Here is a 20323-nt window from a genome sequence, read left to right on the forward strand (position 1 = left end):
CAGAAAAATCAGCTGTGAATTTTAAGGATGCTCCTTTTTAAGAGATTTCTTTCTTCGATCTTGCTGCTTTCAGAATTTTGTCTCTGTCTAAGGTTTTGGTCATTTTGATCAGAATGTGTCTTGGGGTATTTTTATTCGGATTTCTTCTAGCTGTTGCCCTTCGGGCCTCCTGAATGTGGTCACAAGTTTTCTACAGCTCTGAAAACGTTGTAGCAATGATTTCTTTGACAGTTTCTTCTTCATCAAGGTTTTCTTCCTGTACCTCTGGGACTCCAATAATTCTTATGTTACCCCTCTTGGCTTCATCATGATCTTCTCTTGCCATCTTTTCCCGAATTGTGAGTCTCTTTTCCATTTTCTGCTCTTTTCTGGAGAGTCTCTGAACTTCATCTTCGAGCTCACTGATTCTGTTCTCAGCAGCTCTTACTCTGCTGCTGAGGCCTTCCACTGAGCTTTTCAATTCGCCTACGAGATTTTTCAGGTCTGACTTTTCTGATTGCATTTTCCTCATTTCTGCCTTCAGATCCTCTTGTCTTCTATTGGCATTGCTTTCCATTGTTTCTTTTAATTCCGTAAGCATCCTAAGTAGCTCCCTTCTGAATTCCTTGTCAGAGAGGTTGTCTAACACTATAGTACTGTTGGTGTCATCTGGGCTAGACTCTTCAATAAGGAAGTTTGGTGGGCTTTTGCGTTGCTTTACCATTGTGAGAGGTGTGGTTTAATCCTTCACGTTCACTGTTACTATTCTGCTTGATATGCAGTGTGAATTAAGATAGGCTTATGAGTTATTGGCTACTGTGTTTCTAGTGGCTGAGATAAAATAGAGACTTTCCATCTAAGAAGGTAGCTTATGGTTCCTATGGCATACGTAGTGGGAAAATGTTTCGCGGCCGCGTTAGCGCCTGTGGCTCCGGAAAGAGTCCCTGGCACTGGGCGAGGAGTTGGGAACGGCTCCTGTTTGGAATTGGAGCCGTTCAGCTTTGTTGCCCAGAGCTGGGTCTCCGTGCCCGTCCCGCGCAGATCAGGGGTTGAAAACCGGCTTTCTAGGAGCTGGATCTGCTGTTTGTTTCTTTACCGACGAAATGGCGTGTTGGATTTCAGAAAGGAGAACATTGGGAACGACATATCCGTCCTGTGGAATTTGGTATGTCGGCAAGTGGACATGGCTATGAAGAGATTTGAGTAGAAGTCATGGATAATCTTCTCCATTGCCGTTCTGGAGGATGTGATGGATCCATCAGGACGTCAGAGGGCAGTCATCTTGGTCTTGTAGTTGGCGAAGGACAGGCGGGCATAACGAATACTTTTCCCTGCTTCTGCCGCATCTACCAGTACTTCTGCTCTTCTCTCTTTGAGGTCTTCCTTGATCGCATCTCTGCACTGCTTTGTGAGCTTGGACTTTAGCTTGCGGTTGCCTGAGGGATGCGGCAAACCACGCTGGCGAATTAGCTCAAGAGTTAAAAACCCCTGGGAAATAGGTGTTCAACAATATCATGAAGCTATAGAATTTATCCAGTGAGTTGCAGGAATAAAAACTCTCGGTCCAAGAGTATAGAATTGAGAGCCCAGAATAAATATTGATATCTTTAACGTGAATCTTTGGGAGAGGATTTCATCCCATGGAGTGAAGCATGGAAAATCTCTTCCATAAATGGTGTTGGGAAAACAGCACCACCTACAAAAACAACAATAGAAGACAGAATTGGATCCTTATCTCACACAAGATAAAGAATTTATTGAATACTTAACTCATTGTCCAGCTTTGACAGCATAATCCTTAAAATACACAGAGGAAAACCTCGGCTGTCTCTCTGTGACACTAATCTTAGAGTACTCATCTATATTTTCACTCCATCCAAAGAGATGTCAAACTACAATCAATCAATTGGACTAAATCAATTAAAAGATTTTACTGGCAAAGTTATAATTACATTAACATCAAAATTCCTTACTGTATCAGAGAAAACTTGTAGCCACCAAATAGCAGATCCCACCTAATATCTAAGATATTCATAGCACTCACCAAACTCAACATCAGAACCAATCCCCCATCATAGAATGATGTGGGAAATAAACAGATTCTTTCCTAAAGCAACATTCCTATGGGCTGTAGGCATATGAAAAAGTGTTTATCAATACTTACTATTATGATTATGGAAACATATCTTCAGAAAACACTATAAGATATCTCTAAAGAGTGAAAATAGAATTTTCAAGTTACAAGTGATTCTATATTTGGTAACTTCACCCAAGTATTTAAACAGTCATTAGAGAAAATACATGCAAACATATGTCAGTTGTAGAATTTAGAATTTTTACCAGGGCATGGAAATAATCCTAATGCTTAATGAGTTTCATGAAACCCAAGCACAAAATTTGTAAGCCTATAACTGTACCTCATGGTTTTTCACTAATAAAAAAAAAACAGCATAAAAAAAAAAAGAAGCTGTCATATACATACACAATGGGATAGTGTGCAGTTATAAGAAATGACAAGATACCAGTGTTTTCTGGACCATGAATGAAACTAGAGAATATCAGATTAAGTGAAGTTTGTCAGAGGGAGAAGGACAAATTTAGACAATCTCATTTATCCATGGTACCCAGAGAACAGAGCGTCAGAATGGACAGGATTCAATGATAACAGTCCCTGTACCCTAACCACACTCTGGGGGTCCTGAGAGGAATTGGTTAAGGGCTTAGATAACTGGAAAGAAGAGACTGAGCACAGGGGCCACAGCAAAGTGTGGGGGTCTGTGGGGATTTGGTGCTGGGAGAAGTGCAGGAAGTTTGTGACCAACAAGCATCAATAGTCAGACTGTTGTTAGCCTAATTACTCAATAACAATAAAATAGGTAATTGTGAAAATCTTCTTTCTGTGAAGCCAATGATCATTATCACTATATCACTGTATCACTGTTATCCTGTTGTTTGTCGATTTACTCGAGAGGCGCCACTAACGTCTCTGTTCTTCCCATCCCTGAGATTTTAGCAGCCTATCCTTACTTGTCTTTCCCAACGATTGGAGGCTCTTTCACTGTAAGAGAAATGAGACCTGTTACCATTACTCTATTTGGCATATCGAATATGCCACAGGGAACTTGCCAGGCTCTGCAATGGTAGCTTGCTGGGCTCTCCAGCATATATATATATATATATATATATATATATATATATATATATATAGCCTCATTAGGGTCCTATAATCATTAGCACTTCCCACACCACCACCATTCCTGGCCCTACCAATTAGATATCACTACATTCTTGATGGTTTTAGAGGTAATGTAAAGGCTACTTCTTAGTGAGAATATTTGTCTTTCTTTTATCTGTCACAGTGTTTGGAGCAATATGGTCACCTAATATATATATATATATATATATATATGTTTGTGTGGCTTATTATATACGTATTTTGTATACTTATACATATCTGTACATGTATACATATATTTCTTAAAAATGTATTTCAAATTTTAATGCATGTAGGAAGAGCAATCATTAATATGAAATTAATGTTGTCTAAATAATTTTTAGAAGAAAAATGTTACAGAGGAAATAAGTGATAATTTTTTTGCCAAGATTCATGTAGCACTGTAGCATTGTCCTCCGGTTGTTCATGAATTTTCTCGAGCGGGCCCAGTTACTTCTCCATTGTGAGTCTTGTTTTTACTCTGTTTGGCATATAGAATATGTCAGGGGTAGCTTGACAGGCTTTGCCGTGCGGGCGAGATACTCTTGGTAGCTTGCCGGGCTCTCCAAGAGGGGCAGAGGAATCGAACCGGGGTCGGCCAGGTATGCCGCGTGCAAGGCAAACGTCCTACCTGCTGTGCTATCGCTCCAGCCCTTGCCAAAATAAAATTCACAAAAATTAACTCAAAAGCTCTCTAATCTTCCTTCGGAAATCATCTTTGGGTAGTCCTGTAAACACTGGGGACTTTAGTTTTGTTTTTATGTATTTTTATAATTTATCTAATGAGTATAAAACTCTATAACTTTTTAACTAATGCCATGAACAGAGAAGAATAGGGCCAAAAAAACATGTAAAATGAACAGAAGAGTTTACTTTTGCTTATCAGAATCAAGAACTGTAAAATATATAGCTCATAGATGAAAATTAAAATGTAGTCAAGAGGTTGGAATGATAGAACAGCGGGTAGGGCATTTGCCTTGCAAGCGGCCGACCCGGGTTCGATTTTCAGCATCCCATATGATCCCCTGAGCACCGCCAGGAGTAATTCCTGAGTGCATGATCTAGGAGTAACCTCTGGGCATTGCCGGGTGTGACTCCCCCCAAAAAAGCAGAAATAAACAAATAAAAAGTAGTTAAAAATAACTACCAAAACATAAAAGCACTTAACCAAATAAGAAAGTAATGCTTATTGAGAACTGCATCAAGTAATTTGTATAGATGACTTATTTATTAAGGTAACAGAAGAATAAACTTTTTAAATTACATTTGAAAGTTTTCATCAGTCAAATGCTTATCAATTAGTCAATATTTATCATTAGTCAAATACCGATCGTTATAGAAAGGAAAATTAACCACACCTTACCTAACGGGAAGGGCTGGAGCGATAGCACAGTGGGTAAGGCGTTTGCCTTGCAAGCGGCCAATATGGCCAACCCGAGTTCGATTCCTCTTCACCTCTTGGAGAGCCCAGCAAGCTACCGAGAGTATCTCGCCTGCAAGGCAAAGCCTGGCAAGCTACGGGTGAAGTATTCAATATGCCAAACACAGTAACAACAAGTTTTACAATGGAGATGTTACTGGGCCTGCGCAAGCAAATCGATGAATAACGGGAGGACCGTGATCATGACCTAACAGGAAATAAGTCTGAGTGGACCATGAGGTATGATGATGAATAAAGAAATCTGTACTAGAATAAAACGTAGTAACTAAAATTTATATACTTGGTTTACGAAATTTGTCTTTTATATTTCAATAAACAAGAAAATAAAGTGACCATCCCCTGACAGCCCCTAACCCCTCTGTTCCTGGAGCACAGCCCTGTAGTCCTGGGAGCAGAGCGACCCTGGTGGTCACACACAGCCCTGCAGCTCCCCTGTCTCCCTCAGCAGGTTTGTGTCTAGACTCACAGGGACTTGCCCTCACTGTCTCTTGCACAATAATACACGACTGTGTCCTCAGTTACCGAGTTGCTCAGTTTTAGGTAAACTTGGTTCTTGCAGGTGTCCCTGGAGATGCTGACTCAGGACTGAAGACTTGGGTTGTAGTTTGTTTTGTTCCTCTCCCAGTAAACATAACACCAATCCAATAAAGCCCCTTTCCAGGGACCTGGCGGGCCCAGTGGACATGATCACCGGTTACTGAGAATCCAGAGACTGAGAAGGCGAGTGATAGCATCTGCGAGGACGTCTCAAGGCTTGCTCCCGATTCATACAGCTGTACCTGGGACAAGACAACCGGAGAGAGAACCACAGAGAGTCACGGGCTCAGAGGCCCCAGGCCCACCTTGGAGCCCCTGTCTAGGGTATACTCACATTGTGGAGATGCCACCACAAAAAGGAGGAACCAGCTCTGATGCACATTGCTGGCCACGAGGTCCATGATCTCAGACACTGTGTCAGGGGAGAGGGAACCCAAGTTGGTGTGTGAACATGGTTTTCAGCCTGGGTCCTGAGTGCAGATTTGCATAGGGTAGCCTCTGGAGAGAAAGGAGGGGACCCGGAGGAGGCTGGTGTGTGGGCTCCCTGGGAGGAGGTGCTGACTGTGGCTCAGAGCATTCAGGCTTGTCCCTGCAGCCCTGTGAGAGTTGGGTCTCTTCCTCCAGCACAGGAAACATGCTGAGTAGCCCTCAGGAAATAGGAATTGCCGAGGGGGAAACAGCAGGTGGGGAGGAGAGTTCCTGTGTCTCAGGTTCCTGATGACCAAATTCATACCCCCCATGGCCTCTACCCTGTAGACAGGCCCCTGCCCCTCAGTGTGCCTGTGAGTTCACATCTATTGTCCCTCTGTAGGCTCTAACTTGGTGGCAAACAGTCATTGTCATTTGTTCCGGCAATTCAGACAGAGCTAGATCCCATTCATGGACAATAAAATTTACAGTAGTTTATTCACATACTCAACTTTGATGAAATTTTTTTCACTGTAGCTGCTTCACTCTGAAACATACAAGAGACCTATGGGGTGAGTTTGTGAATTCTCCCTAGTGATGAGTCTGTTGGGAAAAGGAAGAGCTTCTTCCTAGATGACCTTCTTCTGATGTGCTTGGCCTGTCGAGGAGCACCTAAACCTGCTCTGTCCTGTATATAACTCCGCACCCAGAAGAGAAGGCACCTTCCTCTGGGCTGTTGCTGAAGGACAGAGAGAGGTCCTGAGCCTTTCCCTCAGATTAAGTCTGGCCCTGTGAGCCCCATTCTGTGTCTCAGACCCTGACTTCATGGGGAGAAAGTCAGGAGGATCAACGTCCCTGTCATCTCCTCACCCGGCACAGCTACCTCCCCCTCGGTTTTCTGACACATTCAGGATGTGGTTGTCACACTGTGTCTCTCGCACAGTAATACAAGGCTGTGTTCTCAGTGCTCAGCCTGCTCAGTTCCATGTAGGCTGTGTCCTTGGACTTGTCTGCAGTGAAGGTTAGTCTTCCCTGGAAATTCTGTGCGTAGCTTGTATCACCATCACCAGGGTATATCCCTCCCATCCACTCGAGCCCTGTTCAGGGGTCTGCTGCACCCAGTGCATCGGGTAGCTGGTGAAGGTGTATCCAGATACCTTGCAGGAGATCTTCACTGATGTCTCAGGTTTTCCCACCTCAGCCCGTGACTGCACCAGCTGCACTTGGGAGTTCACAACTGTGGACAGCAGACAGGAGTGGTGGGCTCCACTTGACTGGCCTCGTTCCCTCAGCCCAAGGCAATGGGACGCTTAACTGCAGCCACTGCCACCAGGAAGAGAATTCTCCAAGTCCAGTCAATGGTGAGGACCGTGTACTCAAGGGCTTCGGACGGTGTGGTTGTGCCTGTCGTGTGAGGTTGTCAGGACACAGACACATCTGTATTTAACTCAGTGTTCCTCATGTAATTTGCATATTCATGAGGAGAAAAAATTTATAGCTGAAGGCCTGGTGCAACCTGAGAAGGGACTGGTGGTAGCCACTGGGTCCATCCTGAAGGGGAGTGAAGAGCTCCACGTTCTGATCCTTGTTTGAGGAGCTGAGACCCTGCCCTGTCCCAGGACTCTGTGCCCACAAAACTCCCCCTCAGGGAGCCAAGCCCTTTTCAGGACCTTCTCCTCAGGGCCTCCCACATCTGTATGACCTGGACACATCTGGACACACCTGGGCTTTGAAGTTATTTCTGCGATCCTGGAACTCCCCAAGTGACACTACAATGAGACTACAAAACCATCCTATTGCCCCCGTGGTTTCCACTGGACATATTAAGAAGTCCAGAAACACCCCCTGCATACAGGCTGTATCAATATGATAAATGTTCCTCCACAAATAAGTCTGCACAATTTAACCTTCTGTTCCCTATGTGTATTTTAATTTTGGTGTTCTTCAGAAAGAAAAATTTAGTTTTACTGAAGATGGAAATCCATGCTGAGGAGATTTCTGCCTCTCTGCACCCATTTCGCCAATCTCTGCACCCCTTCTAGCCTGCAACTCTGTGCTTTTGGGACTTGGCACCCCCTGCAGCTCGGTCCCCACTCTGCAGGGAGAGCCTCTGGGCTCTCAGGGTCTTCAACATCTTGGCATCTCTAACACAGGATTGAATCCTGGGTCTTCACTTCAGAAGCCTTGCTCATGAGTGGTATTCTTTTTTTTTTTTAAATGTAGGAGTATTGCTAATTATTCAGTCACTGATTAGGCTGGTTGAATTGGGCCTGAACTCCACCTTAATTTTTCCTTTCTTATAAATTTATTTATTGAATCACCGTTAGAGCAGTTACACAGCTTTCAGGTTTAAGTCTCAGTCATACAATGATGAAACACCTGTTCTTTCACCACTGCCCATTTTCCACCACCAAAAACCCCAGTTTACCCCCCATTCCAACCCGCCCCCTACCTGTGGAGCAAATGATTTCCACATTACTCTTTCTCTACTTTGATTACATTCAATATTTCAACACCAGACCGACCATTATTTTTTGGGATTTTACCCAAAACGCAGACCTGCCAAAAAGTCAACCGTAAACAATTTGTGTTCTGTTGCTGGTTATGAATAACATATGATGTCGTGTGGCCTCAGTAGTGGCCATGCAATTTTGGGATTCCGAAATTTTTTTTGATCTCATTTTATCAAGTATTTCCTGTTTTATTTAGTAATGCAAGATTATTTCTTAAATGAAATAGCTCGATTTACAGTTAAACTTGGATATGTCAACTGTTTGGAGGTGGCAACTGAACAATTCCAGTTAAAATTCACAGCAACTTTGATGTCAAATATGCTTGTAGTTGTCCAAATAAAAATATAATATTACATAAACAACTGTTTTCTAATGAACTAAGTCCATTAAGTTTGAAGCTGTTTTCTTCAGCAATCCTCTGACAGATACCTGCAAAAGCACTTGGTGTGTCCCTAGATTGATACTCTAGCTGAAAAAAAAACTGATAATATAAACAATAACAACAAAATATTACAACACCGTAGGACTCTCCTGTTTGTTCAACCAGCAAGTCCTAATGTTTCCATGGTAACTGTCTCCATTGTTCCATGTCCAACCTTCACCCCACACTAATGATAAAATAAAATCCTTTGATTATTAATGATATCTTCTAATTCCTTATTTATTTTATGAACATTTTTCCTTTCCTCCTTTCTCTTTTCCTGACTTCTAAGCCCTGATCTCATTCTGATATCACATATCTCTTCTCTCACTCTGATACATATATAATTTCCTATCTCAGTCTCCAATCTATTTCATTTGGTCTATTTTTTCTTTTTTTTTTGTTTTTTGATTTTGTTTCATTAGTGAAACACCATGAGGTACAGTTGTAGACTTACAAGTTGTTGTGCTTGGATATACAATGATCGAGTACCCATCCCATCACCAGTGCCCATTCCCCACCCCCACCAATCTCAGTATCCCTCCCACCCCCCAGCCCCCATCTCACCCTGCCTCTGTGGCAGGGCATTCCCTTTTGTTCTATCTCTCCCTTTGGTTGCCGTGGTCTGCAGAAGAGACATTGGGTGGCAATCATGTTCGGTCCACAGACTACTTTCGGCAGGCATCTCCCATCCTGGGCAGATCTTCCCAGCACCCTTTATTTGGTGCTCCCTTCTCTATCTGAGCTGCCTTTACGCCTAGAGTGTGCAGCTGGCCTCTAAGCCACGGAGAGAACAACCCTTATTTATCACAGCTATTCTTGGGTGTTAGTCTCTTATTTTGTTACTTTGTGTTACCCAGATGAATGCAATCTTTCTATGTCTGTCCCTCTCTTTCTGACTCATTTCGCTTAGCATAATATTTTCCATGTAGTACCACTTGTATGTAAATTTCATGACTTCATTTTTTCTAACTGCTACATAGTACTCCACTGTGTAGATGTACCACAGTTTCTTTAACCAGTCATCTGTTCTTGGGCACTCAGGTTTTTTCCATATTCTAGCTATTGTAAATAGTGCTGCAATAAACAAACAAGAGCAGATGTCACTACGACTATACTTTTTAGTCTCTCCGTGGTATATTCCCAGGAGTGGTATTGCTTGGTCAAATGGGAGCTCAATTTCTAATTTTTTGAGAGTCATTCATACTGTTTTCCAAAAGGGTTAAACCAGTCGGCATTCCCACCAGCAGTGAAGGAGGGTCCCTTTCTCGCCACATCTGCGCCAACACAGGTCGCTTTTGTTCTTTAGAACGTGGGACAGTTACTGTGGTGTGAAATGATATCTCATTGTTGTTTTGATCTGCATCTCCCTGATTATTAATGATGTAGAGCATTTTCTCATGTGCCTTTTAGCCATTCGGATTTCTTCTTTGAGAAAGTCTCTGATTATTTCGTTACCACACTTTTTGATGGGGTTAGATGATTTCTTCATGTGGAGTTCAACCAGTACTTTGTATATCCTTGATATCAACCCCTTTTCGGATGTGTATTTGGAGAATATCCTTTCCCATTCTGTAGATTGTCTTTGTATTTTGGTCACTGTTTCTTTTGAGGTGCAGAAGCTTCTTAGTTTAAGATAGTCCCATTTGTCTATCTATTTCACTTGCTTGGCCAGTGGCGTGACATCTTTGAAGATACCATTAGCTTCAATGTCATGTAGGGTTTTGCCAACTTTGTCTTCAATGTACCTTATGGTTTCCGGTCTGATGTTGAGGTCTTTAATCCATTTTGATCTTACTTTTGTACATGGTGTTAGGCAGAGACCTAAGCCCAGTTTTTTGCATGTAGTCGTTCAGTTTTGCCAGCACTATTTATTAAAAAGGCTTTCCTTGCTCCACTTCGCATTTCTTGCCCCTTTATCAAAGATTAGATGATCATATGTTTGAGGGGATTTGTCAGTATATTCAACCCTGTTCCATAGGTCTGCAGCTCTGCCTTTGTTCCAGTACCATGCTGATTTAATTATTATTGCTTTGTAGTAGAGTTTGAGGTTTGGGAGGTTAATTCCTCCCATTTTCTTTTTCCCAAGAACTTCTTTAATTATTCGAGGGGGCTAATTGTTCCATATAAATTTCAGGAGTGTTTGCTCTATTTCTTTGAAGAATGTCATGGGTATTTTGATAGGGATCACATTGAATTTGTACAGTGCTTTGGGAAGTATTGTCATTTTGAAAATGTCAATTCTCCCGATTCATGAACAGGGAATATTTTTCCTTTTCCTTGTGTCCTCTTTTATTTCCTGAAGCAGCGTTTTGTAGTTTTCTTTGTACAGGTCCTTTACTTCTTTAGTTAAGGTAATTCCTAGGTAGTTGAATTTCTGGGTCACAGTTGTGAATGGAATTGTTTTCTTCATGTCGTTTTCTTAACTCTCACTATTTGCATATAGGAAAACCACGGACTTTTGGGTATTAATTTTATAGCCTGCAACTTTACTATACAGATCTATTGTTTCTAGGAGTTTCTTGGTAGAGATTTTAGGTTTCTCTAAGTATAGTATAATATCATCTGCGAATAGTGAGAGCTTGATTTCTTCCTTTTCTACTTGGATGCCCTTGATATCCTTTTCTTGCCTAATCACTATTGCGAGTACTTCCAATACTATATTGAACAGTAGTGGAGAGAGTGGGCATCCTTGTTTCGTTCCTGATCTTAAGGGGAAGGCTCTTACTTTTTCCCCATCGAGGATGATGCTTGCTGTAGGCTTATGATAGATGGCTTTAAATATATTGAGAAAAGTCCCCTCTATCTCCAATTTGGCGAGGGTTTTCATCATAAACCGGTGTGGATCTTGTCAAATGCTTTCTCTGCATCTATTGATATGATCATATGATTTTTAACTTTTCTTTTGTTGATATGATGGATTATGTTGATTGATTTCCGAATGTTAAACCATCCTTGCATCCCCGGGATGAATCCCACTTGGTCATGGTGTATGATCTTTTTGATGAGTAGTTGGATTCTATTTGCTAGTATTTTGTTGAGAATCTTTGCATCAATGTTCATCAGGGATATAAGCCTTTAGTTTTCTTTTTTTGTGGCGTCTTTGTTTCCTTTTGGTATTAGGGAGATATGGGCTTCATGGAAACTATTTAGGAGAATTTGTTTTTTTTTCAATTTCCTGGAAAAGCTTGAGAAGAACTGGCAATAGGTCCTCTTTAAATGTTTGGGAAAATTCGCTAGTGAATCCATCTGGACCTGGGCTTTTGTTTTTTGGAAGACTTTTGATTACAGTTTCAATTTCCTTGATGTTAGTAGATCTATTCATGTACTCTATATTTTCTCGATTCAGCTTCAGGAGCTTATAGAAATCCAGGAATTTATTCATTTCTTCTAGGTTCTCTTGTTCCGTGGCACACAGACTTTCAAAGTAGCCTCTGATGATCTTTTGAATTTCTTTGGTTTCTGTTGTGATATCCCCATTCTCATTTCTTATTCGGTTTATTAGGGTTGTCTCTCTCTGTTTCTTTGTGAGTGTTGCTAGTTGTTTATCTATCTTATTTATTTTCTCTAAGAATCAACTCTTTGTTTCATTGATCTTTCAGATTGTTTCTTTGGTTTCCATGCCGTTGATTTCTGCTCTAAGTTTTATGATATCTTTCCTTCTGCCTACTTTGGGCTCCTTCTGTTTATCCTTTTCTAAGATCTTGAGCTGTGAAGTCAAGTTTTTTATGTTCATTCTTTCTTCCGTCCTGAGATATGCTTGCAGAACTATAAATTTTCCCCTCAATACAGCTTTCGTTGCATCCTATAAGTTCTGGTAGCTTGTGTCTTCATTGTCACTTGTTTCCAGGTATCTTTTGATTTTGTCCTTGACTTCTTTCCTGACCCATTCATTGCTCAGGATTGAGTTGTTTAGTTTCCAGGTGTTTGATTTGGTTCTCCGTGTTTGTGTGTGAGTCACTTCTATTCTTAGTGCATAGTGATCTGAAAAGATTGTTGATAGTATTTCTATCTTCCTGATTCTACTGAGGTATATTTTGTGGCCTAGCACATGGTCTATTTTGGAAAATGTTCCATGTGCACTGGAGAAGAATGTGAATTCTTTCTTTTGGGGGTGTAAAGCCATGTATAGGTCTATAAGTCCTTTCTCTTCTATCTCTTCTTTCCAAGCCAATGTTTCCTTGCTGAGTTTTGTTCTTGTTGGATCTATCCAGAGGTGATAGGGCGATGTTGAAGACTCCAGCTAGCAATGTCCTCCTTAAAATCTGTTAGCAGTTGTTTTAAGTAGTTAGCTGTTCCCTCGTTAGGTGCCTATACATTTAAGAGTGTAATTTCTTCCTGTTTTACGTATCCCTTGATGAATAGAAAGTGGCCTTCGCTGTACCTTCTAATCTTTTTCAACGTGAAATTAATGTTGTCGAATACCAGTATGGCCACCCCAGCTATTTTGAGAGAGCTGTTTGCTTGCACGATTGTTTTCCATCCTTTTACTTTGAGTCTGTCTTTGCTCTGATTGTTCAGATGAGTTTCTTGTAGACAGTGGAATATTGGTTTCTGTTTCTGGATCCATTTTGCCACTCTGTGTCTCTTGATTGGTGCATTTAGACCGTTGACATTAAGAGAGATTGTTGTCATGGGATTTTGTGCCACGTTTCTGTAGGGGTTGGTTGTGTTTCTAAGTGTTTTCCTTCTTATCCTACAGGAGCCCCCTTAACCCTTTTTTAGTTTTGGTTTTGAGTCTATGAAGTTTCTGAGCTGTTGTTTATCTACAAATGGTGTAGATAGTTCCATCGAGTTTGAGTGAGAGTATAGCTGGATAAAGTATTCTTGGTGAGGAGTTCATTTCATTGAGTTTTTTTCACTATATCCCACCATTGCCTTCGGGTTTGGAGGGTTTCCTCTGATAGGTCTGCTGTAAATCTAAGGGGTGCTCCTTTGTATGTGATTTCCTTCTTTGACCTTGCTGCTTGTAGTATTGTGTCTCTGTCCACAGCATCCATCATTCTGACTATGATATGCCTTGGAGTGTTTTTATTAGGGTCTCCTAATAAAAGTGCTGGCACACTTCTGGCTCCTTGGATCTGTATGTCTGAGTTTTTTAACTCTGGGAACTTTTCAGTGATGATTTCTTTCACTGTGGCCTTTTCATTGGGGTTGCCTCCCTGCCCTTCTGGTACTCCAATGATTCTAATGTTATTCCTCTTGGCGTCATTCTCTAGGTCTCTGATTCTCCTAAGAGACATTTTGAGATCTTTTGCTATTGCTTGTTTTTTCCTATGGGATTTCTGTTGCTCATCTTCAAGCTCACTGATCCTCTCTTCAGCTGCACTTATCCGATTGCTAAGGGTACTTACTGAATTTTTAATTCCATCTACCTAGTCCTTTATCTGTGACACTTCTTTGTGTAGTTTTGTTTCTGCTCTCATTCTTCCTGTATTTTCTCGACTAACCTTTCTATTGTTTCTTTCATTTCTTCTTTTAGTTATCTGGATATCTCTTCCATTGATTCTTTGAGTAGGGCCTTGAACATCCTCTGCATTTCGTCTCAGAGTTCTTTATCGGAGAGAGCATATTTGTAGGTCACCCCGGCTGAGGATTCAGGGATCTTTTCTTCATCTTCACCTTGTGGTGGAGATTTGCGTTGTTTCTTCATGTTGTATTGTTTGTCTAGTGGTAAAACCCTTGAATTCACTAGCACTGTTCACTCTTATCGTGGGAAAGGATTGTGGATAGGGCCAGTCGATGGTGGGCACACTTCTCTATTTCTAGGGTCTGAGCATCTTCTCTGGCATTTTCTTTGGCTTATGACAGGCATCTGTTGGAGGGGCCAGCGACTACATGGACTGGCGCTCCCTGAGGAAGTGGCTGGAGATGCTGGAGCTGCCCCTGCCCGGGGGCCTGGTGGTGGCGGCTGGTTTCTGGGTCCAGAGTTCTAACCTAATTCTTAATGAAAATTCTACAGACAAAAAATTGTAGTGAAAAATACACAATGCAACACTATGCAGCTGTAAGAAAAGGCAAAAAATTATTACATTTTCTGAAATATGAATGAAACTGAAAAATATCAGATTCTATTAAGTCCAGGGAGAAGGATAAATGTGAATGTTCTCATTCATCTGTGGTACACAGAGAACAGAGCGTCAGGATGGACAGGATCCAATGATAATAGCCCCTGCATCCTAACCACACACTGGGATTCCCACGAGGAGTCGGGTGGGGGCTCAGATTAATGAGAAATTAGCAATTAAATACTTAAATACTTTAAATCTTTGATAAACACAATAAATTGAAATTATCTAACAGCAGAAATAAATGTTCACTATCCGCAAACATGAAAATTCAACAATTTTAATAAAAGATTCTTGTACGTTTTATTATAAAAAAAATAAAAGGCTGAGCACAGGGGTCACGGCAGAGTGTGGGGGTCTGCGGGGATCCACACTCAGCATCGACACTCAGACTACTGTTGTTTTGTTCCCTCAGTGAGAATAAAGAAGGTAACAGGAGTAATCTCTCGTTTTTGTGAAAGGAAAGATCTAAGTAGAAAGAAAAATCGGCCACACATTACCTAATAGGATCAAACAATCTCTAGTGCACTGGGAGACAGGAGGAGCAATGAACAAATTTGTACTAAAACAGGAAATGATGGCTGAAATTTATATACTTGGTTTATTAATTTTGTTTTATATTTTTCAACAGTACAGTAAAGAAAGGGACCCCCTTGCAGGCCCCTCTCCCCCTGTTCATGGAACCAGCCCTGCAGTCCCGGAAGCAGAGCACCTTCTGATGGTCACATGCTTCTGTCCAGGGGACGCTCACATCCCATTCAGGTGCTGCCACCAGAAAGAGGAGGAACCAGCGCTGATGCACGTTCCTGCCCACGAGGTCCATGATCTCAGACACCGTGTCAGGGGGAGAGGGAGCGCGAGTTAGGGCGAGTGTGAACGTGGTTTTTATCCTGGGTCCCCAGTGCAGATTTGCAGAGAAAGGAGGGGACCCAGGGGAGGCTGGTGTTGGGCGACCTGGGAGGAGGTGCTGACTGTGGCTCAGAGCACTCAGGTCTGTCCCTGGGGGCCTTGTTGGAGCCGGGGCTCTTTTTCCAGCACAGGAAACGTGCTGAGGAGCTCTCAGGAAACAGGAATTGCTGAGGGGGAAATGGCAGCTGGAGAGGAGAGTCCCTGTGTCTCAGGTCTCTGATGGCCAAACCCAGCTCTCTCCCCCCACCCAGGGTCTCTACCCTGTAGAAAGGCCCTGCCCTTGCGTGTCCCTTTGTAGTGGCTCCTGTTCTCCCACTGTGAATGCAGATCTTGGACACAACAGACAATGTTATTGTCCCTGTGAGTTCTGAGTTTGCTGAATCCAATCCATGTCAATCGGATTTCACAGTGTTTTTTTTTTTTAACTCATATACCTTTAATGAAAATCCCTTTTCCTAGAGAAGCTTCACTCTTAAAGATTCAAGGCAGTGCTTAGGGTGAATCTTTTCTTTCTCACTGGTGCTGAGTCTATTTAGGGACAAGGACCTTCCATATTTAGGGACCCTCCATATTTAGGGACAAGGCCTTACACAGTGACCTTCCTGGTGCCGTTGGCCTTGCCAGGAGCACCTCAACCTGTTCTGTCCTGTATATAACTCAGTATCCATAAGATAATCGTGAATCTAAGAACCCTGTTATTGGGATCATCACTGAGGATTTGAAGACCCATCAGGTGTCTGAAAAGAGCTTTCAGGGAGTCATCAATCCACAAACAATTGCACCTGGAACCTTGTCTTAGTGCTCAGACTCACACATTTTACAAGGGCTCACGTGTGTTGGCCTTGAACAGTGCCAGGCATGGCCCTCCACCCCCTCCCAAATTCATGGAACCTAGACACAGGTTGGTAACATACAGGTACCCCATAATTCCATGGAGCATGCAAGTTTTGAATTCAATCTAAGGGGCCAGAAAATATGCTCTATAATTTGATGTTTAAAAAGTCAACATTAAGGATCAAAACTAATCTACACACCCAGCAGGGCCTACAAAATTCTGCTAGGTTAGACACAGATACAAAAAAACACCACCTCGGGCAACGTGACGATTGAGATGGATGATATCACGCCACAGGTGGCTACAGGATTCATAAACACTTTCGTGTATAACCAAGTGACTCACTGTGTCTGTCCCCAGGTGTCCTGTCCCAGAGCTCCTGCAGGCCATGACAGTGAATCGTCACAGATCTGACCCACATGCACTATCTCTGTACTCTCCACAGTCAGCAGTTTCCAGGGGAGCTGGGCCCCCTGACCTCAGGAGGGACCCTGGAGTGCCTATGGAATATTGGGAATATTTCCTAAAGCTGCTGCACCAAGACCAACAGGACACTTAATTAAATTAATCAAAATATTTCACACACCAGTACTATGTATATATCACACACCAAAATTATGATTGTTTTACACACAAGTATTAACTCTAAATTAACAATTTTTGTTTCATTTTCACCTAATTAAATTAAACATATTTTCTTTCACTATCCTTCTTGACTCATGTTGTGGCTCTTTCACTCCTTCAGATGTAGAATAATTAAAATATTATGGTTTTCGGGGCTGGAGTGATGGCACAGTGGGTAAGGTGTTTGCCTTACAAGTGGCCAACCTGGGTTCGGTTCCCAGCATCCCATATGCTCCCCTGAGCAGCGCCAGGAGTAATTCCTGAGTGTGCAGAGCCAGAAGTAACACCTATACATTGCCAGGTATGATCCCTCCCCCCCAAAACTATGGTTTATAATTAATAATGTATTAGAGACAGTAAAAAGAAGACAAATTTGAAAGAAAACATACCTAGAACATTCATTTCATATTTTATCGTTGTTAGACACTCCTGGCATGAGAGAAACTTTAAAATTTTATTTTTCACAGCAACTTCAACAGGATCGAAGAATTGGAGCATCTTTGCACAGGTTCATTTTCCAGAACCACTAGCTTGATCCCTGAGCACTACAGGAGAGACCAGAACACAGACAAATACTAAACGCAGTGTAGTCCTAGGGTTGGCCCCAAAACTAAAGAAACACACGTTGTCCACATTTGAATAGTACAATTATTCACAATGATTGTTCATTGTTCACAATGATTGTTCATTTCACAATGATTTTTCACATACATTTTAATGTATCCATTAATTTTATTCTCTATTAGCCATTTGTAATCATGACTGATAGTGTAATTTCTAATAAGAAATATACCTTCAACATTAGTCTTTATTATTGATATTGAACCTTTAAAACTCTTCGAGTTCCCTAAGTGAAGAATTAATGGTGAACTTGTGATTTTAAAGAGGTGACTTTGAAAAGTCACCAGAACAGGAATGTTGCTTCAGGGGGGTGAGCATGTGAGGGGAGAGAAGAAAGTAGATTCTAATCCCCAAGTTTCTCTGTCTTGGGAGGGTAGACCGGAAATTGAGTGGAACCACAGTGAGAAAATCATTGAGTCACATCTGCAATGGTGTCCGTACAGAGCCTCAGTGTAAGGAGGGTCCCTGGGCTCTGAGCTGTGGTGTATCCGGGGTTACCGGGAGAGGGGGCCTCAGGGAGAGTATTGGTGCTCTGGGTCCTGCCCCTGTCTCAAGGTGAAGGGGTCAGCAAAGCTTGTGTCACAGGATCTGGTCTTTCCTCTACAATGTCTGAGGGGGTGGAGAAGGATTGGGGAAATCTGAATGTCCACTTAGTGAGTGGATGGAGGACAGAGGTCAGCCAGTCTAGGATAACAGGACTCTCAGGTGTAGAGTGACCAGGGAGAGGCTACCTGGGAGCAGGTAAGAGTGTAGAGGTGAGTGGGCACAGAGTTTGTCTGAGAGCAGAAGGAAGGAGACAGCACACAGCTGAGTGGACACCAGAATTTCTCTTTCTGACCAAATGACTCTTCCAGGAGACAATGATAATCTCTACAGGGTTATTTTAATTTCTACGAGAGAATAATGTGCCCCTCAGGCCCCATGGAAGTCATGATTCTGTCACTGGATGTCCCCATCCTGGGATGGGGAGGAAAGGGCCGGTTCCACCCCCGTCTGGTGAGGCCTGGCATGTCTTGTCACTGTAGGCCCAAACCTGTCTGTCCAATTGCCTCTGGAGGATGACAGTCACCAGGCAGCCAAGCGGCACAGGCCAAAACCTATTCCCATCTGGAGTGGCCCAGAGACAGTAACCTACTGCAGGAACAGGACGCATTTCTGCCAAAAGCTTTTGGGTTCTGAGATTTGCTTCTGAGTCTCTGGGATCATGGCCATCAAGCAGTTCAATCAGGAACCAGAGAGGCCATTCCTCCAATTATATCGCTGAGCCAGAGGTGGTTTGTGGGTGTGTCTCCCACATATGTAAAGTTTGGCTGTTTACTTTCTTGGTAAACTTTGCCCTAAGTTTTTGTGGTCTAGCCAAAGGCACAGCAGCAATTTTGGGGTATCTGAAAGTCTGACGGTGCATCAGGCTGCTGATACACTCGCCTCACAGGTACAAATTGACCTGCTGGCAGCACCATATCTCCTGTCACTGGAAACTTTTTATCAGGAAAGAGAGAGTGTGATAAGTCATTACTGCCCATCGCGGGGATGGAGACTGGGCCACAACCCACAAGACAAGGGTAATCTGAGAGCTGAGGGGCAGGACAGGCCTGATTTCCACAGAAACATGATTTGTCTGCTCATGAGCAACGTCTCCGCAGGGGAGAGTCCTCAGAGCCTCTCGGGGGCCTGCGCCACTGAAGCTCACCCTGCTTCCTCCTGCAGGTGGTTTGTGTCTGGGCCCACACGGCCTTCCTCTCACTGTGTCTGTTGCACAGTATTACAGGGCAGTGTCGTCCTCCCTCAGGCGGCTCATTTGTAGAGAAAGCGTGTTCTTGCTGTTGTCTCTGGAGATGGTGAATCGGTCCTTCACAGAGTCGGCATACTCTGTATATGTACCATCAGTATTAATGTGCGAGACCCACTCTAGGCCCTTCCTTGGGGCCTGGTGGACCCAGTGCATCCAATATCTGCCGAAATTGAATCCAGAGGCTGCACAGGAGAGTGTCAAGGAACCCCCGGGCTTCACCAAGTCTCCCCCAGACTCCAACAACTGCACCTCACACTGAACCCCTGCAAACACAAAGACATCCTGGTCAGGAAAGTCTCCTTACACAGAGGATCTGCCTATCCCATCTTTCCCACGCTCCGTGTCCCTGTCGCCCACGAGTTACCTCCAAGCACAGCCACCAGGAGAAGCCAGCTCAGACCACACGCCATATTGGTTCTGTGTGAGTCACGATGGAGCCCCTGGGAACCCCTGAACTGATGCCTCTCCTGGAGCTGAGGCTGGGCTGGGCTGTTTTCATCATAGCAGGGAGAGGCTCATTTGCATATCCTCCTCCTACATAGAAGGTTCTGTTTGAACTAAAGAGTAAGTGAAAGACTCCAGAGCAAATGTCTTCTTCTGGGGCTGACTTGTGACCTGGAAAAGATTCTTTCATGCAATTGTTATATGGCAACAAATTTAATTTGTGATTTTTGTCCTTACTTTTGATGACTCTCATGTAAAATCTATAGTCATACTTCTGTTTCATGCATCATTTGTCACAGAAAAGCTTAAATATTTTATATAATATTCTCATAACACCTTGTGTTAGTCCAATTATTGAGACAAAAGTAATCCACTGAATGACACCGAGTTACGAATGAGTTGGAAACCAAGAATTAAAACAGAATCAGGACTAAGGCAGAATGGCCAGATAGCGTAGCCCTGATATCTGGGAAACCTGAGTCAGGATCCTGTGTCTGCTGTGTCTCTGCTGTTTCTC

General features: G+C 42.8%; 1 gene segment (V, D, J or C); it reads right to left on the reverse strand.

Moving 5' to 3' along the window:
* Positions 1-19332: 19332 nt before the first annotated feature.
* Positions 19333-19772, reverse strand: LOC130030439 (immunoglobulin heavy variable 3-74-like). The segment is given in 2 exon segments: positions 19333-19625; positions 19727-19772. Coding segments are annotated over 2 exon segments (339 nt in total).
* Positions 19773-20323: the final 551 nt, after the last annotated feature.

This window comes from Sorex fumeus, unplaced genomic scaffold, assembly GCF_029834395.1.
Source record: "Sorex fumeus unplaced genomic scaffold, SorFum_2.1 ptg000044l, whole genome shotgun sequence".
Taxonomy (NCBI): Eukaryota; Metazoa; Chordata; class Mammalia; order Eulipotyphla; family Soricidae; genus Sorex; species Sorex fumeus.